Source organism: Protopterus annectens, chromosome 3.part0 (genome assembly GCF_019279795.1).
Source record: "Protopterus annectens isolate FY-2018-M chromosome 3.part0, PAN1.0, whole genome shotgun sequence".
NCBI lineage: Eukaryota > Metazoa > Chordata > Ceratodontiformes > Protopteridae > Protopterus > Protopterus annectens.
This window is the reverse complement of record NC_056731.1, coordinates 635,076,452-635,099,280: the sequence shown is the minus strand read 5'-3', so window position 1 is coordinate 635,099,280 and position 22,829 is coordinate 635,076,452. Positions and strand designations below refer to the sequence as shown.

Below are 22,829 nucleotides of genomic sequence, written 5' to 3'. Positions count from 1 at the left end.
CTAACCTGCAGTCCAAACTTCTTGGCCTCCTCCTCCCCCTCTATTACTTTTCACCTTCTAGTCATTTGCTTCCAATACCCTTGTTTCTTTGCAGGTTATTTTATTTTTTTTTTGTACCCCTTCTTGCAGTCATCCCTAATGGCAAAATTTATTTTCTCCATTCCAGTGACGGCTTAGTTTTTAGAATACTTTCGACAACTGGTGGTTATTCTCAAGGATTTGCTTCCAAAATTCCACTCATTTCTTGAGCAGTCTCTGGTTTCATCATCCCTTTCCACTTTAAATTATAATCTTCTGCTTGTGTTATGTATCTCAGGTAATCCATGAACCACCTTGTTCTACTGCGAGAATCAGAGAATAAAGCTTATCCCCCCACTTTGCTCCCACCCTCTTCTCCTCCTCCCAGATTTTAATGCTATTGTCCACAACTTCTTCTCTGGTTGAAAAACATAAACAAAGCTCATCATCTTATGATCCACATCCATTTACTAGAGGTCCCATTTGGGTATATAAATTTATGGCTATAACCTTGAACATAAATTTTATAGCCTGAAGAGACTTGAAAAGGCCTTAAAAATGTTCCACACCAAAGTTTCTGGATTTATCAGGTACAATAGTATCCTCTGCAAATAAAGCCAGCTTTTATTACCATACAGATTATATCCTCAGATTTCTATGTCCTTATTTTCTCTTAACACTCTTCAGTTGTTCCTCGTTTGTTGAGATTCCCCTTATTCTGCAATACATTAAACCTTCATCAGCCCCCTCCAAGTAACTCCTACTACTTATCCTGTTCAAGCAGGCACTGTAAACCTTAATGCTATACAAAAGATTATTCTTTCATAATGTACTTCAGCAGCTAACAGCCTTGTAAGAGTGGGTACAGCCTCTCATATTACATGTGAAACAAGTACAATAAGTACAAGCCACTAAAAAAGGTTCTGTAATAAAGCCTTCATAATTAGCTCCAAGGAATACGAGCCCCAAAAAAGCAGCCTTTCATATTACAGTAGACTCCCTCTTATCCAGCCTCTCTCTAACTAACCATAAAAGTTCTGCCATAGCCCTAGCAAAAGACAATAGAGAACAGCACTTCTACCTCCTCTGGGCTAAATAATGACAAACATTTGAGTTTTAGACTTCATATTCCTTAGAAAAATGCATAACCAACACAAATTCTGGTATTCTAGCTGATTTATAACCTATAAAATGTTATTTTGTATGCTTTTTCTGATTAACCAGCCATTCGTTTATCCAGCTTAAGGTCTGGTCCAGGCAAGACTGGATAAGAGGGAGTCTACTCTACACGTGTTACACAGTCTTGTGATAACTTGAAAATGTCTGTTTTTACGATGCTATCAAAACGTAAACCATTCTACAGATAAACCGATAAAGCTCAGGCAAAATCATTTTCTTAAAAACAGTTCTACAGCTGTAGCTCATTATGTGTTCATGTTTTGCTTGTTAAAAAACAAAATAAAACTCTTAAGAAGGAGGTTCCACAGGCTGCTGAGCTGGTAAACTCTCATGGGTCTTTCTGGAAAATAAGTGACCAAGTTCCAAGCTTTGGGATCGACTCCTTGCCCCCACCCCCACCCACTGTCTGTAAATAACTGACCTCTTGAATATAATAAGTTAGAACAAGAACACTCATCCATTATCTGAATAAACTACTTGGAATTTCAACAAGGTGTCTTTAATCCTCCCACAGGAAGGTGCATCAGAGAGCAAGTCTCCTAGATATGCTAAAGTGGTTTTAGCTGGCTAATCCTTTGTACTCCCATTTCATTTTCCATTTAATATCATGCCCTTTGACACACATTAAGATGGGGCCAAAAATGAATGCCAGTTGAAAAACCCTTGCCAAAGTGTACATCCAATTAACTTTTGACATCAGGAAGGGCACATGCATAACACCATGTGCAGCAAACCTGAAATTAGCATTTACTCTACCATACCCACATTTTATAACTGCTCTGCCAATTTACAAGTATTTTACAAGGAAACATCAAAAGTACACCTACTTTTTTTCAGGATCTCCCACTCATACTGCATGTGACTACCAATTTATTGCACCAAAAGTCCAGATTACCAAATGTATATCTGTATCTCTCTCTATAATAGATGATATCTATCAGCATCTCTATATTATATGCACAGACAGACAGACACTATACAGCAGGATATAACCCCTAAGTAGTAAGGCTACTGCTGCAGGGATCAGTATGAACGTAGTCTTTGTCGGATGACACAGACGGACCTGAGAAGCTCAGGAAGGCTTCCAGATAAACACCAGCTTCGCGTGTCAAAATCTTTTGCTGTGCAGTGTGCAATGGTAGAGGTTTTTTTTTTTAATGTTTATCTGGAAACGTACCTCTCAACCTCTTAAGGCTTTATCGGGATGACTCAGTGGGACAAAGGCCCAAAAATAGGGACAGTTTTTAAATATTGCTCTTACAAACCTATAAAATTGATGGAAAAGGTTTTGCATTAGCATGAATTTTCTGAAGGGTATTAAGTGTGAAACTCCAATGTTTGTCCTTATTTTCTAACAAGTCTTTAATGATTTGCCACTAATTTGCCAGAAAACAATTTTTATGAAAAAGGGACCAAAAATAAGAGGAAAAATCTGGACATTCTGTACAGCTGAGACGTACAGTATGTCTGGAAACCTAGGTTGGTCAGATGAGTTGAAATCCCATGTTACGGGCTCAGATCTCAGTGAAAAATCTGCAAAGATAAATCTGAAAAGGAGTGCCATTCAGCCTGCTATAATCTAGGACTGGAGCTTAACTGAGCAAATATGCTTGAAGTAGCAAATAAACGTAGGGGTAATGCATAAACACTGAAACAGTAAGATTTAAACCTGGTGTCCAAGAAGGCTCTTTCCTTAGTAAGAAATTCTGGAATGCAAGCCTTTGCCCTGGAATAAATGGCACTGGCTCTATGATTTCTAGAGTTAAAGATAAAGAAGCAGTGGGGGAAAAAACTGGTTCAGGAGGAGGACAGGAACTCTCCTGAGAGAAGTTTTGCAGCCAGAGCCAACTCTGTCCTGAACCACCTTGAACAGCCATGAGTGTCACAATCTGGTACCCGAGTGGAAAGAACAGAGCCTGTTTGGCTAGGTTTTTATATTGATCAAGGCAGAAGGAGTGGGAAAAAAAGGCATGGTAGCATACCCATCCTGAAGTTAAATACTGTCCCTTTATTAGGGAAGGTTCTAGTTTGTTAGTTACTTTTCCTACCTGCCATTTCTATTGGCTTCTTTGGTGTGAAAGAAAATCAGGAAGAAAGAATAGAGTCTGAAAGCTTCTGAAATTATACCCTGGCATACTTCCTGAAACAGTAGTAGAAGAGAGAGTGAGAAGGAAAAGACAGAATGAATTTAAAAATCTCCTCAAGATAGCAAGAACCACCATTAGCTTCCCCCCCAAAAAACACCTCATTCATCCTGGTAATTAGGGAAAGAAAATACCTCATAAGGAGATTTGAATACAAGTCTTCCTCAGGAATATTTCAAGAAACCTGTTAAACAGATACTGAAGGCAGTTTACCAATTTGATGGTCCGTTTTCTTACCTTAATTAAGAAATTATTACACTCTATAGACACCATGTCTGCAGGTCAGACAGACTAGGACAGGAAGTTGTGTACCAGGAGGTCTCTTCCTTTTGACACATTCAGTACATCCCGAAGTAAAATTCTGTGTCCCATTTAAGATGGATTCTCCCATGCCCAGTTTGGACACTCAGCCAGACAGTATGTGACTGACCCCTGGTTCATAGTGGCCAAAAAAAGACCAACAGAGGATGCCAGAGAGGTACGTATATGGTCTGTGGAAAAACAAGTGGCCACTTTAAGTTCACCCACCACTGACTGAGGCACAGACAGAACCCACATAGTCATCAGGGACTCTCAGGCAAGTTGCATTTTTCTTTTCTAGGAACTGCAGAAGTCTGACCAGTAGGAGCTGGGCAAGTATTCATGCTGTCACCACAGTAGATGTACTGGATGCAGCTAGGATCGCTGGAATGAGCTAGTTCGAAGGCAAGTTGTCAAAAATCTATGCCAGCAGCACAATTACACTTAAGTCCCTAAAACACAGTAATGCACAAGAAGTACACTAAAGGATGGTCAGAAATCCTTTAGAAATAAAATTAGCCCAACAAAAATAACTGGCAGGTAAGTTGTTACAGCGTGAACACAGAGTTAACACACCTTGCAAATTCACAAGCATTACACTGAAATCCCAAACTTCTAAAAAAGTAAGATTAGTCTGACAGAATGAATTGCAATTAAGTTGTCATAGCGTGAACAAGCACTGCATGCTGTTTTTCCTGCTCAGATGAAACACTGCCACACATTTAAAGATTTACAAAAAATTAAGGTTTCTATTAGCAGGACCATAGCAACAATACAGAAGTAAAAATTAACTTTTTATTAAGCAAATATTTTCTATGTGAAAAAGTGAGCTAAAAGGGGACTTGTCTGCCAGAAAGGAGCTAAAATGTCATCTGCTGTTCTTATGGAGCCTTCGAGCTGCTTCTTCACAAGGCAGCATGAACATTTTCCACTCCTAAGAGCTGACCAGTCAGCAGTCAGATTGAAAGCATCTAAGGGAGACGGAGCTTTTGGAAGGTGGTTGTTGTATCTTATGCAAGAGGCAACCCACATACTCTAAAGGCTATTCCAACAGTGAGGAGGATGAAGAAAATCAGCAACTATTTGAAATGTCAGGATTTGCTAGAGTGAATCTTGAAACTGAATGCCCCCCCCCCAAAAAAAATAAAAAGACTTGTATATACTAAACCCAAAATGGCCATTTCCTGAAATATTCCCTTATGTCCAAGATATTGTGATCTTGGGGTTATACAAGTTCAGGGGGTGCGGGGGTCAAGCTCCCCTACAAAAAAAAGGTGCAAAGTTGAGAACAATGTTTGTGATTCACTCTTCTGCAGTTTCAATCTATTTTCTCTCTATAGTGCTGGCACTCTGCATTTGGAATGGAGACATTTCGATAGGGAGTCACAAACTACCAACTAGTCCGGGTCCAAAAAACACACAAGATAAAACTGCTCGACTACTATAAGCCAAGGCCAAGCACTTCAAGGAGGACACCACAATATGGAGTTACAGTTCCATAAGTAAACTTACCTTAACATTAGGATTTCTGAATGATCACTACTGCAGTAGCTTTAGTTATACAGGTTACATCCTCCTATACACCCAAACAGTCAGACAGCTTGAGCTGACTACAAGACAAGTTTGGGTACAAAGCCCTTCCTGCCAGCATAGAGAAGGAGGCAGAGCCCTGAAAGAACAATGCTAGGAACAGCAAAATAAAATGTCCACATCACAAAACATACCACAACAAAAACAGGGGAATGGAGAGAGAAGCAGCAATGATCATTCAAACATCTATTACTAGTAAGCGTACTTAAACTACAAATTTATTCACAATATTGATCACTGCTGCAGTAGCCTTCGCTATGTGGCTACATTACCGTAACTAACTACATTCGGGAGGTAAAAGAACACTCAAGGAGTCACTGAAGACCAAGTCCAGATCAAGTTTTGCTAGGACCACAGAAGAAATCAAGCTTCTAGTGCTTTGTAAGAGTATGAACAAAGGAAGTAGTAGCTTCTACAATACTTCTAGATTCCAACACTTTCGAAAAAGCTACAGATAAAGGAAAGGCCCTGATACAGTGAACCATCGGTCACTAAATGCCTCCTACTACAAGACTAGCTCATCCATGATAAGATATCAATGGACTGGATAAAAAAATGGTTAGATACCAATGGACTGGATAAAAAAATGGTTTGCTTTATAAAATTTTGATAGATGCACCTTCCTATGTAAATGCATCTTACACATGTTCCAAGATCCCAAACCACTGAAATGAATGTTTAATGCCCACTGCGAGAGCCGTACGGGGAACCTGATGCTGGCTACTACAGGAACTGATATGCCATAAATATCACCACCTTGAAGGGGAGATGGAGAGGATGACTCCCATCACAGAGTGAACCGTTCACCGTACTGTGCAGGTCAGAATTAAAGCTGCAGCCAAAGAATGTGAGCAGCTGGGAGAGGCTCAAAGTACTGTTTTGTACCTACCATAAATGTAGATGTTCGAGTGCTAATATAGCTGCAGTCATAACAGATGGGTTCTCCTGCCGTCAGGCGGGTCCTCGGTCGGCCGAATTCCAAAGTCTAGGTCTGGCGTCGGTTGTCGTCGCTTCCTCCCTGACGTCAGTGCGACAGGGGTATAAATGAACCAGCCGACGCCATTTTCTTCAGTTTTTCTTGCCCCAGATGTCAGGTGCCCCCAGAAAGAAGGCAATACATAAATTTGCGTAATAATGCAGTGTAAAATAATCAAAATACAGTAGTTGCAAGCAAATACATCATAAATGAATACCCCAATCAGGTTGTAAGAGGGTGTGTTAGCCTATAGGCCTGTCCCAAGAGGGGAAGGAGGAGGGACTGACTGCAGCTGTATTAGCACTCGAACATCTACATTTATGGTAGGTACAAAACTGTACTATGTTCATCGTGCATACAGCTGCAGTCATAACAGATGGGTAGAATCCCAAAGCTAAGTAAGGGGTGGTAGGCACTAGGTGGAACTAGGAGGAGCCAAAATGCCCTGCAAGACTGCAGTGGCAAAGCCTGCTCTAGATTTGGAGTATAATGGTAGGTTGTAGTGCTTGGAGAAGGTATGCACAGAACTCCAAGTGGCTGCTTCCAAAATATCCTTGGTAGGAACTCCTCTGAGAAAGGCTGCAGAGGTGGCTGTGGCCCTGGTGGAATGAGTTCTAATGCCTGCAGGTACAGTTTTGCCATGAAAGGAATAGCAAAAATGTATGCAGTGGGCTATCCATTTTGAGATTGTCTGTTTGGAAATTGGCTTTCCTTGAGCTCCTACCTCACAGGCCACAAAGAGCTGTTCTGATTTTCTGAAAGGCTTTGTTCTGTCCAAATAATAACGCAGTTGTCTGTGGATGTCCAAGGAATGTAGTAATCTCTCCCCTTTGTTTTGAGGATTAGGATAAAAAGTAGGTAAATGTATGGCCTGATTTAAAGCTACCCTGGATACCACTTTAGGCATAAAGGAAGGGTTGGTTCGTAAGGAAACTCTATCCTGATGGAAGATGATGAAAGGCTGGACAGCCATGACAGCCTGTAGTTCTGAAACTCTACGAGCTGAGGTGATAGCCAGAAGGAAAGCTGTTTTCCAGGACAAATACTGCAAATCTGATGAGGCAGCTGGGCTCAAAGGGAGGCAAGGTCAGTTTTTCCAGAATGAAATTGAGATCCCAAGCAGGTATTGATTGTTTCCTTGGAGGTCTTAAATTCTTAGCCCCTCTGAGGAACTGTCTTAAGAGAGAGGGTGAGAGAATAAAGGTGGGTCAGTGTTGTATTCTGCAGAAATGGCTGAGGCATGGATTTTGATGGAGGAGAAAGTCCACTGCTAAGCAGCTCGGCCAAATACTGTAGTATTTGAGGTAAATTCAGTTTTCCAGGATCCTGGCCCTTTTTCTCATTCCAGACACAAAAACGTTTCCATTTTGCGGAGTAAGCTTTTCTAGTTGATGGCCTTCTGGCCTCCAAAATGACATCCTGCACCTCCTTGGAGAGTAGGGCCTGCTGTGATGCTAAGGAATCTTCCATGCGGCTAGATTGAGTGTTTTTAGCTGGCTGTGAAGAGTTTTGAAACTGTGCTGAGTCAGAAGAGGCATTAGAGGCAGGGTCCATGGTGGTGAATGCGTCCGGCTCCTCAGGAGTGGGTACCAGTGTTGCCTTGGCCAGTCCGGCGCAATGAGAATCATCTTTGGTCTGTCTGCTCTGGTCTTCAATAGGACTTTGGGCAGCAGAGGAATAGGTGGGAAGGCATAAACTGTCATTGATGTCCAGCTGAAAGAGAGAGTGTCCACTTTCCAGGCCTTTGGATGGAAGATCCTTGAGCAGAATTTTGTCAATTGATGATTTTTGTGGGAGGCAAAGAGATCTATGTCGGGCCTTCCCCACTCTTGGATTATTTCTGTAAAAACTTTTGGATGCAATTTCCATTCGTGTGGATCTGTCATTCCTGCTTAGGTTGTCTGCCAGCGTGTTTTCCTTGCCTGGCAAGTGCTGTGCTTGTAATTCCGTTTGTAAGTCCATGGCCATGTTCCAAAGTGACATGGCCAGTCTGCATAGGGGGTAAGAATGTGTTCCTCCCTGTTTGTTTATGTACCACATAACTGTGGTGTTGTCCGTTCTTATCAATAGTTGACCAGGTTGTAGAAGGTCCTTGAAAACTACAGCATTTTTTTGATTGATGTGCAGGTGCTTTTCTTTTTGGGACCATTTGCCCTGAATGCACCGATCTGTCATGTGCGCCCCCCAGGCATAGTCTGAGGCGTCTGTTGTGATGACGATTTGCTTGAGGCTTGCTGAATGGAAGACCTGTGTTCGTTTGACATGCTTGAGCCCACCACAGAAATTCCTTTTGCAGACATGGAATTAGTGGTATTATTGTTTCCAAACTGTGTCTGTGTTGAGACCATATGTTTGTTTCTTGGGTACCATTGTAGTTTCCTCATATGCAGCCTTGCACATGGGATTAGCAAGATGCAAGATGCCATGAATCCCAGAGCCTGCAGGATTTTCCTTGCAGTCACAGCCTGGTGTAATTTGCTAGTTTTCTGAAGTATTGAATTAGTTGCCCCTGCTTCTCTGGCGTGAGGTAGGCCATCTGGGTGTTTGTGTCCAAATTGGCACACAAGAAAATTATCTTCCGAGAGGGTATCAGCCTTGATTTCTTTTTGTTGACTGTGTATCCCAGAGAGTTCAATAACATTATTACATAAGCCAGATGTTTCAGAAGAATGTGCTTGCTGTCCGCCTGGATCAGGCAGTCGTCCAAATAGGGGTATATTTGTATCCCTTGAAGTCTGCAGTAGGCAATTACTGATGCCAGGCATTTTGTGAATACTCTGGGCGCAGTAGATAAGCTAAAGGGCAATGCAGAGAATTGATAATGGGTTGAACCTGCAAGAAATCTGAGGTACCTTCTGCAATTTTATCCGATTGGGACATGCAGGTATGCCTCCTTGAGGTCCAATGTTACCAGCCAAGACTCCTTGCCCAGCATGGGAAGAAGTTGCTGTAGAGAGAGCATCTTGAATTTTGGTACGAGTAGGAATGTGTTTAGGATGGATAGGTCCAAAATAGATCTCCAATCTTTTCCCTTTCTTGGCACCAGAAATAGCCTGGAATAAAAACCTTGGCCTTGTTCGTGCGTAGGTACCTCTTGAAAAGCTTTCATGTTTATGAGCTCTGTAATTTGCCTTTGTGCCTCTGCCCTTTGATTGTGTGGCAGATTTGGCATGCCTCTCATTTTTGGAAGGGTGTGAAAATGGAATTTGTAGCCTCTGTTTATAATGTCCAGGATCCATTTGTCCTTTGTGACAATATGCCAATTTTTTGAAAATAATGCCAACTTTCCCCTTTGCATGCCAACCAGGTCTCAAATGGCAGCCCCCTTAGAGGGAAAGTCATTGGGTTTGCTTTCTGAAAGATTGCGAGTTGTCCTCACCACCTCTTTGTGTAGGAGCTTGCCGTTGTCTGCCTCTAAACGATCCTTGGGGTTGTCCTCTGCCCCTCGGGCGCCTGTATCTGCCTCTTTGGGGTCTGTCCGTGGCAGGAAAGGACCAGTTTTTGAAAGGCCAATTTCTACTAAAACGTGGGGGTTGAACCTGTAGAAATTCTCAGTTTGCATTGATTTAGCCTTTTCCTCCATTTTCCTTAATACCTCCTCAGCATTAGCTCCAAATAGTACATCCTTTTGAAGAGGGGCGTCTAGTAATTTAGCTTTGACATGATCAGGCAAGGCTTGTTCCTTGAGCCAGGCATGCCTACGTATGACTGATCCTGTAACAGCAGCTCTACATGAGGCCTCTACCAGCATCAAAACCACATTGTAAGGTATGCTTACCCACTGGTTCTGCACTATGCATCAAATCCTGCAACTCCTTCAAGTCTGGTTGTTCAGGTTGTGACATTTTACTTTTTAATTGTGATAACAAAAACTGTTGGTATTTAAGCATATGAAACTAACAGTTTAAGGCCCTCATGGATAAGGTAGCCAAGGTATATACCTTTTTCCCCACCTTTCTAAGGATCTGGAATCTCTCTCGGAAGGCAATGGATTTTTAGCAATGGAGGCCTTAACTCCCTTGGGGCCCTGGGAGATGGTTTCTGGGTCAGCAGCATGGCTTTTATAAAGAAATTGGTGTGAGTCAGGAACTCTGTAGTACCTGTCAGGCTTAACAGGAGCTGGAGGTAGAGAATCCAGATTAAGGCAGGCCTCCGAGTAAACATCATCCAGGATGTCCAAGACAGGAGGTATAGCCAAAGGCCTGCGCTGAGGTAGCAATAGAAATTCCCTGAGCCTCTTCTTGGAATCTGAATAATCTTGGCCTTCCCAGTGGAAGTGTTCCCTTAAGGTATGCAAAGTTTCCCCAAATGAGTAATCCTCAGGGGGGAATACAGAAGGGATGGACTCCTCCGCATCAGAGTCTTCAAAGGGGGAATAAGAATGTTCCTGATCAAAGTGCTCTGAAATAATGGAGCCCTGATCAGAGGAGGGGGAATCTTCCTCCACTCTGGGCCTTTTGTCCGGAGGGGGCTGAGAACCTCTGATAAGAGTAATTAAACCCTCAGCCATTTTAAGCATCTGTTTCTTAGGCATGGGGCCTGGAGATGGAGCTGGTCTCTTAGAGTGCATGGTTGCTTTAGACTTTGTGAAAGCCTTGATGGAGAAAGATGAGGAAGGTCTGAAGACTCCTTGAGTGGAGGTGGACCTGTCCACATTCTGAGTTTCAACGCCAAAAGTAGCTTCTGTATCTGTTGTCGGGGTGTGGGCAGAGAAGCCTGCGACCTCGGGCACAGGAGACACAGTCAATGAAGTGTCGTCGGTAGTCAGGGGCTGCGTAGGCGCCTCGCTGAGAACCGGACCACGTGCAGTCAGTTTAGGCGTGGTGTCGGTAGAGGCCGCGGACCTCGTGCGTCAGTCCTTGTCTTTGTGTTTTTTTTAGACAAAACCGGAGTCGGAGTATCCGACATAGTATAATTAAATACTTTCCCAAAATAATGCTGGGCGAACTCCGCCAGACGCTTAATAGTGCGTTTGTTGAATGTAGCACAAAAGCGACAGACCGAGACGTCGTGGTCTGGGCCTAAACAAGGTATACAGAGGGAATGGAAATCCTTATGCGGTATTTGCTTCCCACAAGAAATACAATTATTAACTTTGTCTGACATCGGTCTGAGGCAAGAAAAGTTTCTTCAACGGGGTACTTAGCTTTTAAGAAGACTTCGGTTTCCAAATTTTCGTAATCTCAGGAGCTGGCCGACCGGCACTTGCGAACTGCTTCTGCTTCAGGAACCGCGCGGCAAGAAAGACTGAAGAAAATGGCGTCGGCTGGTTCATTTATACCCCTGTCGCACTGACGTCAGGGAGGAAGCGACGACAACCGACGCCGGACCTAGACTTTGGAATTTGGCCGACCGAGGACCCGCCTGACGGCAGGAGAACCCATCTGTTATGACTGCAGCTGTATGCACGATGAACATCCGTGCCGTTACAGAACTGTAACACCATGAAGGTGGAATAAGACTCCCTATGAAGTAATCAGAGCGTGAAGGAAGACAAGTCTGTATCCAGCCTTTCTTGGACTGCCACAGCTGGAGCTCAGCAGACAAACCAGATGAAGTGGTCTGAAAATGGTAATAACTAAACCTACCTGAAAGCAAAGACACCTCCTGAACTCCTTGCCAGTTCTGAAGTGGACATGGGGACTGAGATCTAAGCAGCTCATCCAGGCTTTTCCAGCTAAATAAGCTGGGACTGATTTTCATGATCATGCAAAAAGATTTTTCAGGGAATGAATATTCTTAAACCATTTAGGTCTAGAATGGACATGCTGTACTTTGCTTTTACAGCATTAAAAATAATTTTGAGTAAAATATGGACCTAATCTGCCTTGGTGTGTCATCCTGGATGGTTATTTTGAGAGGAGGTTGAAAGTGTCCTTATTGCACCTTCACCCACCTACCCCAAGCATCCTCTGGATATGCCCAGCCTTACCTATGTGTGTGTCATGATGGCTTTCCCTACAGACTCATCAACTGCATTTGAGAGGACAGTCAGGCAAGGCTTTAGGAGCGATGCTGCTGCTCAGCCAGAGGTGAAACTCTTCAGAGGGGTTGTGGTCCCAGAGGAAGTTGCCAACTGAGATTACTGTCAATTTTTTCTACACTGTTCTTCACGTGTTCTTTTGTATAAACTATTATCAATATGACACTAGCTTTACAGCTTCCTGGAAGTGAAATACAGATAGCTAAAATTTTACACCCACAGTGGTGAACGTTTTTCCCCTTTCAACATTTGTTCCAAATGTGCCTTTTATAATCTTAAAACTGCATAGACCTTTAAAGGGTCATTCATAAAAAAGTCACCTTGTGCCTTGGCAAAAGTCAGTTAACCAGAGACATGTGTGCCATTATAGACCAATGCCAGAACCCACAACTCTGTACGAACCTTCTGTACTGCTGTAAAGAACACATCATAGAGAAGCATTTGACTGTTTATAGAAAAACTTTTCCCCAGTCTACTTGGCAGGTGCTAGACTGTATTGTTGCATTTTGCTGACAAGATTACACTGGAAACCCACCATTATGTTAGAAATAGTTTGTGCCCAAGTGCAAACCATTACAGACTTAGCAAAACACCCCTATTCAAAAGTTCCCACCATCCTCAAGGAAGTGGTGAAGACAAGAGAATGGATAATTTGAGACAGTCTATCCAATTATCGACATTTGCTATGAAGGTGGCAAGGGTGCTAATCTGCCTGACATGTAACGAACATTTGTTCTAGAGCCCAGAGATACTTTCAGATATGAATCTATCACATCTACATGTCTTATGAATCCGTTGAGGAAGGTTTACCTCAAATATCCAATTAAAAGGGCTAAATTCATTCTGCAAAGGAATAGGTCAAAGGGAGTTGATCTTTCATAGCTTGACAATCTCCATGGAGGAATCAGACTGATTAGAAAGGGTGTCCGGTTTGCCCTGTAAGCGAGAGACAGAGGCCACTGATCTTTTTCTTTATGAATTTCAGAAGTCTCAACTATCCATGGCTTCAAGTGACTTTCAAATAAATCAGATTAGAGAGGCAGGACTTTCCTTTGACAAAGCCAAAGTAAGGAGAGTCCAGGTCAAGTGATATGTTCCATGGCTTTACATACAAGGCTAGTAAGACTAATGGGTCAATAGTTACCAGGGTCTGTAGCAGTGGGTAGTGGCATTACAATGGCAGTTTTCCAGGCTTCAGGAATGTAATCCGTGAAGAGGCTTACATTAAAAGAGAGCAAGTAGGCGGTTCAGATAGGCAACATTTGGCACTGATAATCAGGAAACCTAGTGCATTATTATTATTATTAGTACCCAAAGAAGACGTACCCTGAGCTATTGAGAGGACCGCAAAAACATGTGCCATAGCAATTAAAGGGGAAGTCTGGGATCGTGGACTAGCTATGTATGTGGGTGGAGTAAAATTTGAACTAAAATTTGTTATCCAAGATATTAACAATTTCTTTTGGGCCAGAGGGGGGCAGTATTATTGTGGACTAATTTGAAACGAACATAGTCAGACAATTTCTCACCTTCCAGACAAGCTGCAAATAATTTACGTCTACCTTAAGATTATAAGCTGCTTGGACGTTCCTAATGATTTCCTTAAGCTCTTTACTAATTTGTTTACATGTGCTCTTAAGTATGCAACAAGTAAGCACACTTCCTTAGGCAGTCCATCACTCTGGAATCAGTGTCTGGTAGATAAATGGTAGGGATTTAAGGACTTGTGAGCAATGGAGGGCAGCTGCAAGAATGAATGTCTGAATGCAGGAATGGCTGTGTTAGAGTTGCGTCAAAGTCCAGAAAATTCTATTCCAAGGGGCTGGAAGATAAAGCTGGAGGATTTAGAAGCAGGGATTACTGGGTCAGCATTTTTCCCCAAGCTACCTTGATGGCAACCATAAGGATGCCAGACAATGAAGGGGCTACCCAGAGGGTTCATTACGTAGACAAAGGACTCATGCAGTCATTTACAAGAAAAGCATGTGGTTAGCGGACTAGCCCTCTTGATAAGCAAGCTCAAAAATTTCCCAAAAGTTGGCATCTTCTGGAGGGGATGTCAAGAGGTGAATATCCCTTATCCTCATTATAGGCACTGGCCAGGGATGACTCTTCACTTGAAAGGTTCCCAGAAACATCCAGTGTAAAAGGAGGCACGTGAAGTCCAAAGAGGAGAGGATGCACACTTGGGAGCAGACATTGTGGTTTGGCACAGTAAAGTCAAGAGCTTGATCAATGCCGAGACACCTAGTGCTGAGAACTACGGTGCCAGTCATCTTGGGATTGACACAGCTACTGAAGCTTAAGTCCCACACCTGAGCAATGCTGGCAATATCAGGATTTAGTTAATGAAAAACATGGATGCCAAAGATTACACAGTGCAGAAAGACGGTGCAGCAATGGGCATAAACACAGGCCCTGGCACTAAAAGATGTTAAAGGGATTCAAGATTGGTATCCTTCAGACTGAGACAATGACAATGACAAACTCTAGGTTGGATGGAAAAACACAGCCAAGGATTCTACCTCTCCAGTGGAATAAGACAGAAGGGGCAGAGTTCTCCCAAGCCCTCAAAAGGGTCATTGTGAGCTGTCAGTCTCAGGCATGGCAAGAAGTTTGTTAACAAGCAGCATTTTAGACTTTGAAGAATACAAAATTAAGGAAAATTTCCCCATTAGACAAATCAGAAATAATCTCACTTTCACATCTGTGGCAGTGACAGTGGAAAATGCAAACAAAGAAGCATTCTTTTCAAATCTGTCTCTTCCACAGTTTTATACTATACCACAAAAATGGGAGACAATTAAGCACCTGAAGCACAAACATTCTCCCTCACTTTATTAGGAAGCAGGGCACCAACACCCTGAGAAGATCCAAGGAGGTAGGAGGTTCCACTGCCCGTTGGCTGGAAACGGCTTGTTCCAAGAGAAAATATTCAAAAGTTAATTTCAACTCAATAGAGAGTTCATAAATTCCCTATCAATTAATTTCAGCACTTCTGGATATTGTGCGGATCGCCCAAACATTACACACACCTTACCTATCCGAGGAGATTTGTCTTCCTACAGGTGCAATAGCAGAACTGACAGCCCATTCATAGCAATGATGGCAAAGGCCTAAAAAAAGGGGGAAAATGAAGTGATACACCTGTGATGGACTTCAGTTTTAACTTCCACATTGAACCAGTCACTGCTGGTCTCAATCCTTTTTATAGGGATGGACCATTTTTGACTAGAGCTGTACATTCTTCTGCCTAGAGACCACTGAACAAAGTATTCCAACATCTTGATATCGACAAGACTTTCTTGTGAGGCTCTTGTCAGTGAAACCCTTCAGGCCATTTTACCAGAATAATGCAGCCACAAAACTTGAGTTTACTAAGACTACTGAAGTGACAAAATAATCAAATACACTAAACTTAAGCATTGATACAGTTAGATTGCAAATGCAGACAAAGTACAGTTCTGTACACTTACCATAAATGTAGATGTTAGCGTGTATTCACTGTTGCAGTCATCACATTTGGGTTATCTGCCTGCAGGTAGCCCTCAGTCGGCCGGATTTCTGTGTCAGATGCTGTCGCTTCTTCCATGACGTCAGGTTGTCAGGGGTATAAAACATGCAGCCAATGCCATTACATCAGTTTTTCTTGCCCCAGATGTCAGTAGCCCCCAAAACAGGAAGCAATTACATGGTATGGAACACCCCCAGCAAAAAGCAAATAAATATGATATAAAATATTCCAAACAAAAAAGGTAGGTAGAAGTAAAAGAGAAGTCAGGGGGCTGGAGGGAGGGTAACCAGGACTGCAACAGTGAATACACTCCAACATCTACATTTATGGTAAGTGTACACAACTGTCCTATGTTCTTAGTGTTTCACTGTTGCAGTCATCACATTTGGGTTGATTCACAAAGCTAAGGATGGGTGGAGGTAGTCAAGAAGCATAAGCAGTTCAGACACTCTTCTTGCTGAAGAGATGGTTAGAAATAAAGCGGTTTTCCATGAGAGGAATTTTAACTCTGCTGTAGCAGCAGTTTCAAAGGGCGGAAACATGAGCTTTTCCAATACAAAACTAAGGTCCCAGGTTGGACTGGAAGCTCTCCTGGGGTGTCTTAAAATGTTGGCTCCTCTCAGGAACTGTTTGACCAGAGGATCAGAGAAGAGGGGTGGCTCAGTATTATAATGAGCTGAGATGGCAGAGGCATGAATCTTAAAGAGAAGCTAGGCCTTTGTGGAGCATTTCTGTTAAGTAATCCAGTACATGAGGTAAGCTAGGCACAGTTGTATCCATTCCCTGAAACTGGCTCCAGGAACAGCATCTTTTCCACTTTTCCGAATAGGATTTTCTAGTACTAGGCCTCCTTGCCTCAAGAATGACATACAGCACCTGCTTACTAAGGGTTGCTGGTGATAAGTTCAGCAGATGAGCCAGACTGCTAGGTTCAGGGCCTGTAGCTAAGGGTGCAAAATCTAGCTCTCCTGCTGGGACAGCAGGGAAGGGGTCTGAGGCAGGTGCCATAGTGGCACTACTGTCAGACTGCGCAAAAGAGGGTACCAGTGCTGGCGTGGCCATTCTGGTGCAATCAGGCTTGCCCTTGGCTTGTCCTGTTTGATCTTTAGTAGAACCTTCAAGAGGAGGGGCAGAGGAGGAAAGGCATAGATTGAGAGGCTTTCACAGGTAAAGGACAGGGCATCCACTTTCCAAGCTTGGCTGTGGGGAGTTCTCGTGCAATATTTGCTCATAATAGTTCTGAGGGGAAGCAAAGAGGTCCACCTCTGGTGCCCCCCACCTGTTCCTCAAAAGCTTGAATATTTTGGGTTCCAGTTTCCACTCGTGTGGATCCATGAGATTTCTGCTTAAGTTGTCTGCCAGTGAATTTAGTTTGCCTGGCAGGAATTGAGCTTGCCGGTGCACTTGGTTGCCCAAGGCTGTGTTCCACAGAGCCATGGCTAATCTGCAGAGTGGGTAGGAATGGATTCCCTCCTGCTTGTTTATGTAAGCAGCTGTTGGAGAGTAAGCATTTTGAATTTTGGAACCACCAGAAAGGTGTTGAGAATAGACAGATCCAGGATAGGACGCCAAGAGTTTTCTTTTCTGGGTACCAGAAAGTCTGGAATAAAAGCCTCGTCTCCTTTGTTCTGCTGGGACAGGTTGAATAGCATTGATACTGAGAAGAGAAAGTACTTGCTTTTGGGCCTCTGCTCACTGGTTTGGGGGGAGGTCTGGCCATCCACTTGGAGTTGGGAAGTGAGTGCAAGTGGAATTTGTATCCCTGAGAAACAAGGTTCAAGACCCATCTGTCCTGGGTAGTGTACTCCCTGGTTTTGGCATGCAGGGCAAGTTTCCCTCCTAAAGGTGCAAGGCTTGTAAGAGTCAAAGATGTCATTGTGAGATTTTTACTATAGGATGGCGACTTACTACTCCCAGTTTTGGACGTGGGAGCACTCCATTGCTTAGATCTGTGCATACTCAGACTGTAGTTTTGGTGGTCTGCTGCCCCTGGGTTTGGACTGAGAAGGTCTGGGAGGGGCTGGAAAAGACCAGTTTTTAGAAGGCCAATGCCTACTGAAACTAGGTGGCTGTACTTGTAAGAAATCCAGTTTGCATAGATTTAGCTTTTTTCTCCATCCTTTTTGAGGACTTCTGCTTTATTGCCAAATAGACGCTCTTGGTTTAATGGTGCATCTAGTAATTTTGCTTCGACATGGTCTGGCAAGGTTTGCTCCTTAAGCCAAGCATGCCTTCTAAGGACAGACCCAGTGACAGCAGCCCTGCAAGATGCTTCTAAATTGCAAAGTATGTTTACCAACTTGGTTAGCAGAATGCATTAACTCTTGTAAATCTTTACGTTATGCACAATCAGGAATCAACATAATTTTCTGTTTAATTAGTTCCATAATATGTAACATATGAAACTGGCAATTTAAAGCCCTGATGGCAAGAGTAGCAGAGGTGTATACCTTCTTACTCAATCTGTCTAAAGCCCTAGTATCCCTGTCCGAAGGGGTAGGATTTTTGGCCGTTGCAGTCTTAATGCCTTTAGGTCCCTGGGAAATTGTCTCTGGATCCACAGCAGGATTCTTAGAGAGGAATTTGTGGGAGTCGGGTACTCTTATAGTACCAGTCAGGTTTCCTGGGAGCTGGAGGCAAGGTATCAGTGTAAGGCTGGATTCAGAGAAGACCTCTACAATTTCTAGAACAGGAGGAATAGCTAAAGGCCTGTGCTGAGGCAAGTTTAAAAATTCCCAGAGTCTTTTTTGGACAGTAGTCCTAGCTCTCCCAGCAGAAAAGCTCTCTAAGGGTATGCAGGCTTTCACCAAAAGAAAAATCTTCTTGTGGGGAAGCAGAGGGAATGGAATCCTCTGTATCAGAAACCTCATAGGTAGACAAGGGTATGTCCTGGTAATCAGAAGGGTCAGAGTTATCAGACTCCTGATCTGAAGAATCAAAAGGAAAATCAGTTCTTAGTCTTTTTGAGGGGGAAGGCAGACTTCCCTTAATTAAAATAATAAGGTCTTCAGCCATCTTAAGCATTTGTTTTTGTGGCATGTGGGCCTGAAAATGCACTTTGGTCAGTTTCCTAGGCATAGTGCGAACTCTAGGCCATAGAAATTTAGTATTTTTGGTTTGAAATGAAGTAATCGGTTTAATATGAAAATCGGAAGGCCTGAATACACCCTCAGAAGCCTGTGCCTGCACAGCGGCTCCAGACCCATCCAAGGTGGAGACATCTGCAGGTTCCATAGTCGTAAAAGCATCTCGCGGCATACCGGACTCTGAGTGGGTCTCATTAGAGGCCTGCGAATCTGTAGAAGCGGGCATCAGGGGCTGCGAAAGCGCCTCACAGAGTACCGGCAGACTAGCGACTAGCTTAACGGTAGTGTCATCGGCAATTTTGGACCTATGCGGTCTCTTGTCTTTATCCTTACTTTTTTTTGGAAGATCGATAGTTAGATTGCTTATCAAAGCCATTTCAGAATACGGAGATAGAGAGCGAAAGAATTTAGCAACAAAAATAGCCAGACGACGAATACTTCGGGTATTGAACAAGGCACAAAACCAAAAGCGAGGGACGTCGTGGTCTGGGCCCAAACAGGAGACGCAGTAACAAAAATCTGAGGCATTTGCTTTCCACAGGCAAGACGATTATTAATTTTTTCTGACATCGGTTAGAGCAATAAAAAAGGATCCCCAACAGGGTACTTATCTTTTAGAAGACTTCAGGTCTGAAACCCGAAAAACGAAAATTTCAGGAGGCAGCCAACCGGCACTTGCGAACTGCTTCTGCTTCGGGCACCACATGGCAAGAAAGACTGATGTAATGGTGTCTGCTGCATGTTTATACCCCTGACTACCTGACGCCATGGTAGAAGCGACAGCATCCGATGCAGAAATCCCAAAACTCTGGTATTCAGGCTGACTGAGGGCTACCTGCAGGCAGATAACTCAAATGTGAGGACTGCAACAATGAAACACAAAGAACATCTTAAGTTCTCTAAAATGCGGTTTAGGGAAAGTATGCTCTGCATTATATTCTGCAGGTATGAGTGCAGAGGTCAAGCAGAACTACTATCTGAAGTAGCAAATACGCTAGCTGGCTTTTCCTCTGGTAGCAAAGAAATGCAAATATTGTGGGGTTATGTAGTTAAGTCTTGGGATAAATATACAAAGGCCACATGTATTTTAAGAAAATATGTTGAAAAGAACCTTTCTGACAAGGCAGTCATTACATGACATGATTTATGCAAAATGTGTGCATGGGCATATGACTTTACATTTAAAACACTAAGTCTATGGTCTATGCACAGTCAAACCACGTGGCTGAATTTTCATTTCTCCAATAAAAGGTTAACTGCAGTGTTTCTTGGGGCACAATGCTGCTTTGCAACGGAAGTCTCCAGCAGTGGTTTCACTGCAGGCACAGTAGCATCTCTGCTGCTCACAATCAGTAATTTAAGCTATGTGAGCTTTGCCAGAAGTTTGGCAAACTGTATTTTGGAATAGAGCTGCTTGTCGTGCAAATTGTGATACAAGTAGTGCAAAATGCTGTGTGCAAATGTGAGGGTGGGTATTTGGGTGTAAGAATGTATGAGCCAGCAATTCTTGCAATATTCTGAGTGTGCTCCAAGCTCAACAGGTCCCTTTCCTCCAAGGTATAATGAGCTCAAGAGAAGAGGATAGTAGACTGTGGGTGAGTGAGTGAGTGAGTGAGTGAGTGAGTGAGTGAGTGAGTGAGTGAGTGAGTGAGTGAGTGAGTGAGTGAGTGAGTGAGTGAGTGAGTGAGTGAGTGAGTGAGTGAGTGAGTGAGTGAGTGAGTGAGTGAGTGAGTGAGTGAGTGAGTGTACTCTGTATTTGCTAATTTTTACATTAGCAAAGGCTGGATTTAGCAAACTGCAGCTCTGGGCTTCTTATACTGTAATCATTTCAGTACAGAGACAGCACTGCTGCCAAGTGAAATCACCATTGCAAGAGTGGAAAGAAACCACCCCCTTCCTTACACATTTGCTGATTACAGAAAGTTTTTAAATATGTATTTCTATTATCAAAATAAAAAAGTTACAGGTTACTGGCTAGCATTGAGCTAGCAACAATAAAGTATAATGGGACTGCACCGTGACCAGTGCTGCTGTCTCTTCATTTGCAGGGTCATGGGTTTAATTCCGGACTCAAAGTGGTGCAGGGGTAAAGATAGGATGTTATCCGTATATCTGCAAGGGTATGTTTTTCAAGGCATTTAAGTTTCACCACATTTTGTAAAGATACGCATCTTAGGCTGAATGATGATTTTGAAAACTGGCCAAAAAGTTGTAGTGTGGATCATCTCAGTTCACTCCTACAAAAAGGACCACCAGCACAATAAGACTAACCCGGTTAAAGTAAAATAAAGTCAGAACTCAAAGACTTATTTCTTACAAAGTTAGCACAAAACATCTTTACATTACATAACGGAAATAGAATTATTCAGATCATACAAAAAGCACTCTAAAAGATTACAAAATTATTTATGAAACATCACTTTACTATTTTTATTCATACAGTTCCACCAAATAGTTTGAATTTGGTTTACAAATGGTTACACATACATACCTTCAACGGGTTGGAGTGGTTGATTGATTGCCTCCAACAGAGGTTCTCTGGTCCTCTTTGGTTGCATTAGTGTTTTAGTGGCAGCAGTGGGCCTTTCAGCCATCTTCTTCTGCAAATTCTCCCTCCGGGCACGAGTGCGTTCCAGTAGTTTCTAAAAACATTGAATATGAAAAGTAATGTAGACATTTTCCAAACAGTGTTAAAACGTACCCACTCAGTCAATATGAAGTGCACTCTAGGAAAGGATAATAATGAATTAGTAAAGTCGAAAGTGCCTCAGTGCTACAACTAAAAGTTACATCAAACATGCAGCAAAATGTAATATACATATTTGAAGGAAAAACAAAACAAAAAAGCTGAGCTAAAGGGAGAACAGACAAAGACCGAACCAACAGAATACAAACCATTTCTTACCAGCTCATGTGGTACAGAGGGATAAAGCTCCTACTATGGCCCAGGTGACAGCTCTGGAGCTAGCTGGGAAGGATGGACATGCTCATCCAGAAGGGTAGTGCACAGATCACCTACAGCCATTATCCCTCAAAGAAGGGTCAGTGTTGCAGTGTGTTCACGGTGGACAGCATTCAGTTAATGAGGGCTACTACTAAGTAGTAGCTTTATTATCAAGTCTATGGGAGCATGCAATTGCAGCTGATGTGGTGCAAGTCCCCACAAGGGATACAAACGCCCTGACTGGCTGGATGTCAGCAAGGGCATAGGCAACACTTAAGGGTTTGTATGATGGTCCCTCCAGATAGCTCTTGCCACCATCATGTATGACATCAAGAATGGACAGAATCTCACTGGGCAAGGCTTAAAGATTACCAAACACAGGAATATGAAAAAAGTTAGGGGTACTCCTGCACATGAAAGTATAAGGCAGTTGCTCCAACAGTATCCACACTCTACTGTGGCAACATTTTATCTGTTACTGGATAGCACCTCCCCTAAGACAGCAACTTCGGGGGGGGGGGGGGGGGAGTACCACTACAAACAACCTGCAAGCCGCAACCTTCAGTTTCCCAGGGTTCTTTTCTGGGCACTTAGTTCTCAAAAATAAACCACATGGACAAAATCTCAAAGGGGGCATGTCATTGCCCCAAAGTTAAACAAAAGTGACAAAAACTTAAAAAAAATCTTTTTAACCTTTAACATAAGGCAAGCTTTAGTTTAAAATAACCAAAGCAAAATTTGGGGGAAAATTCTCAGAATTATGGAAGAAATGTCATTTATAATAGTTTATCATAGCTTATTTGAATCCAAGACACACAAGATGCAAAACAGATTTCAATCACACTAACAGACTTTTTTGTAAGTATCTCAGTTTTTAACTATTTCACTCTGAAAATAAAAGCAATATAGTTAGAAATTAAGAATTAAATCACAAAATTATTTGTTGCTAGAATGACAAATGTTGTCCTGCCCAAAACCACTGAAAATACACCAACAATGTGAAGAGATACGTGAACCTTTGGCCTTGGTAACAAACAGCAACCAAGCAAAGTTTCCAAGATGACTGCAGTGGTGGTGCTGCGGTAGCGTTGTCGC

At 42.8% G+C, this 22,829-nt stretch overlaps 1 protein-coding gene across 1 annotated transcript in view; it reads right to left on the bottom strand.

The window, feature by feature from the left end:
- Nucleotides 1-22,829, bottom strand: part of LOC122796890 (anillin-like) — a 119,505-nt gene that overhangs the window by 15,321 nt on the left and 81,355 nt on the right. Inside the window, exon 2 of the mRNA XM_044065644.1 lies at nucleotides 21,282-21,432. Within this exon, the coding sequence (XP_043921579.1) occupies nucleotides 21,282-21,432 (151 nt within the window). The remainder of the gene's footprint in view (nucleotides 1-21,281; nucleotides 21,433-22,829) is intronic.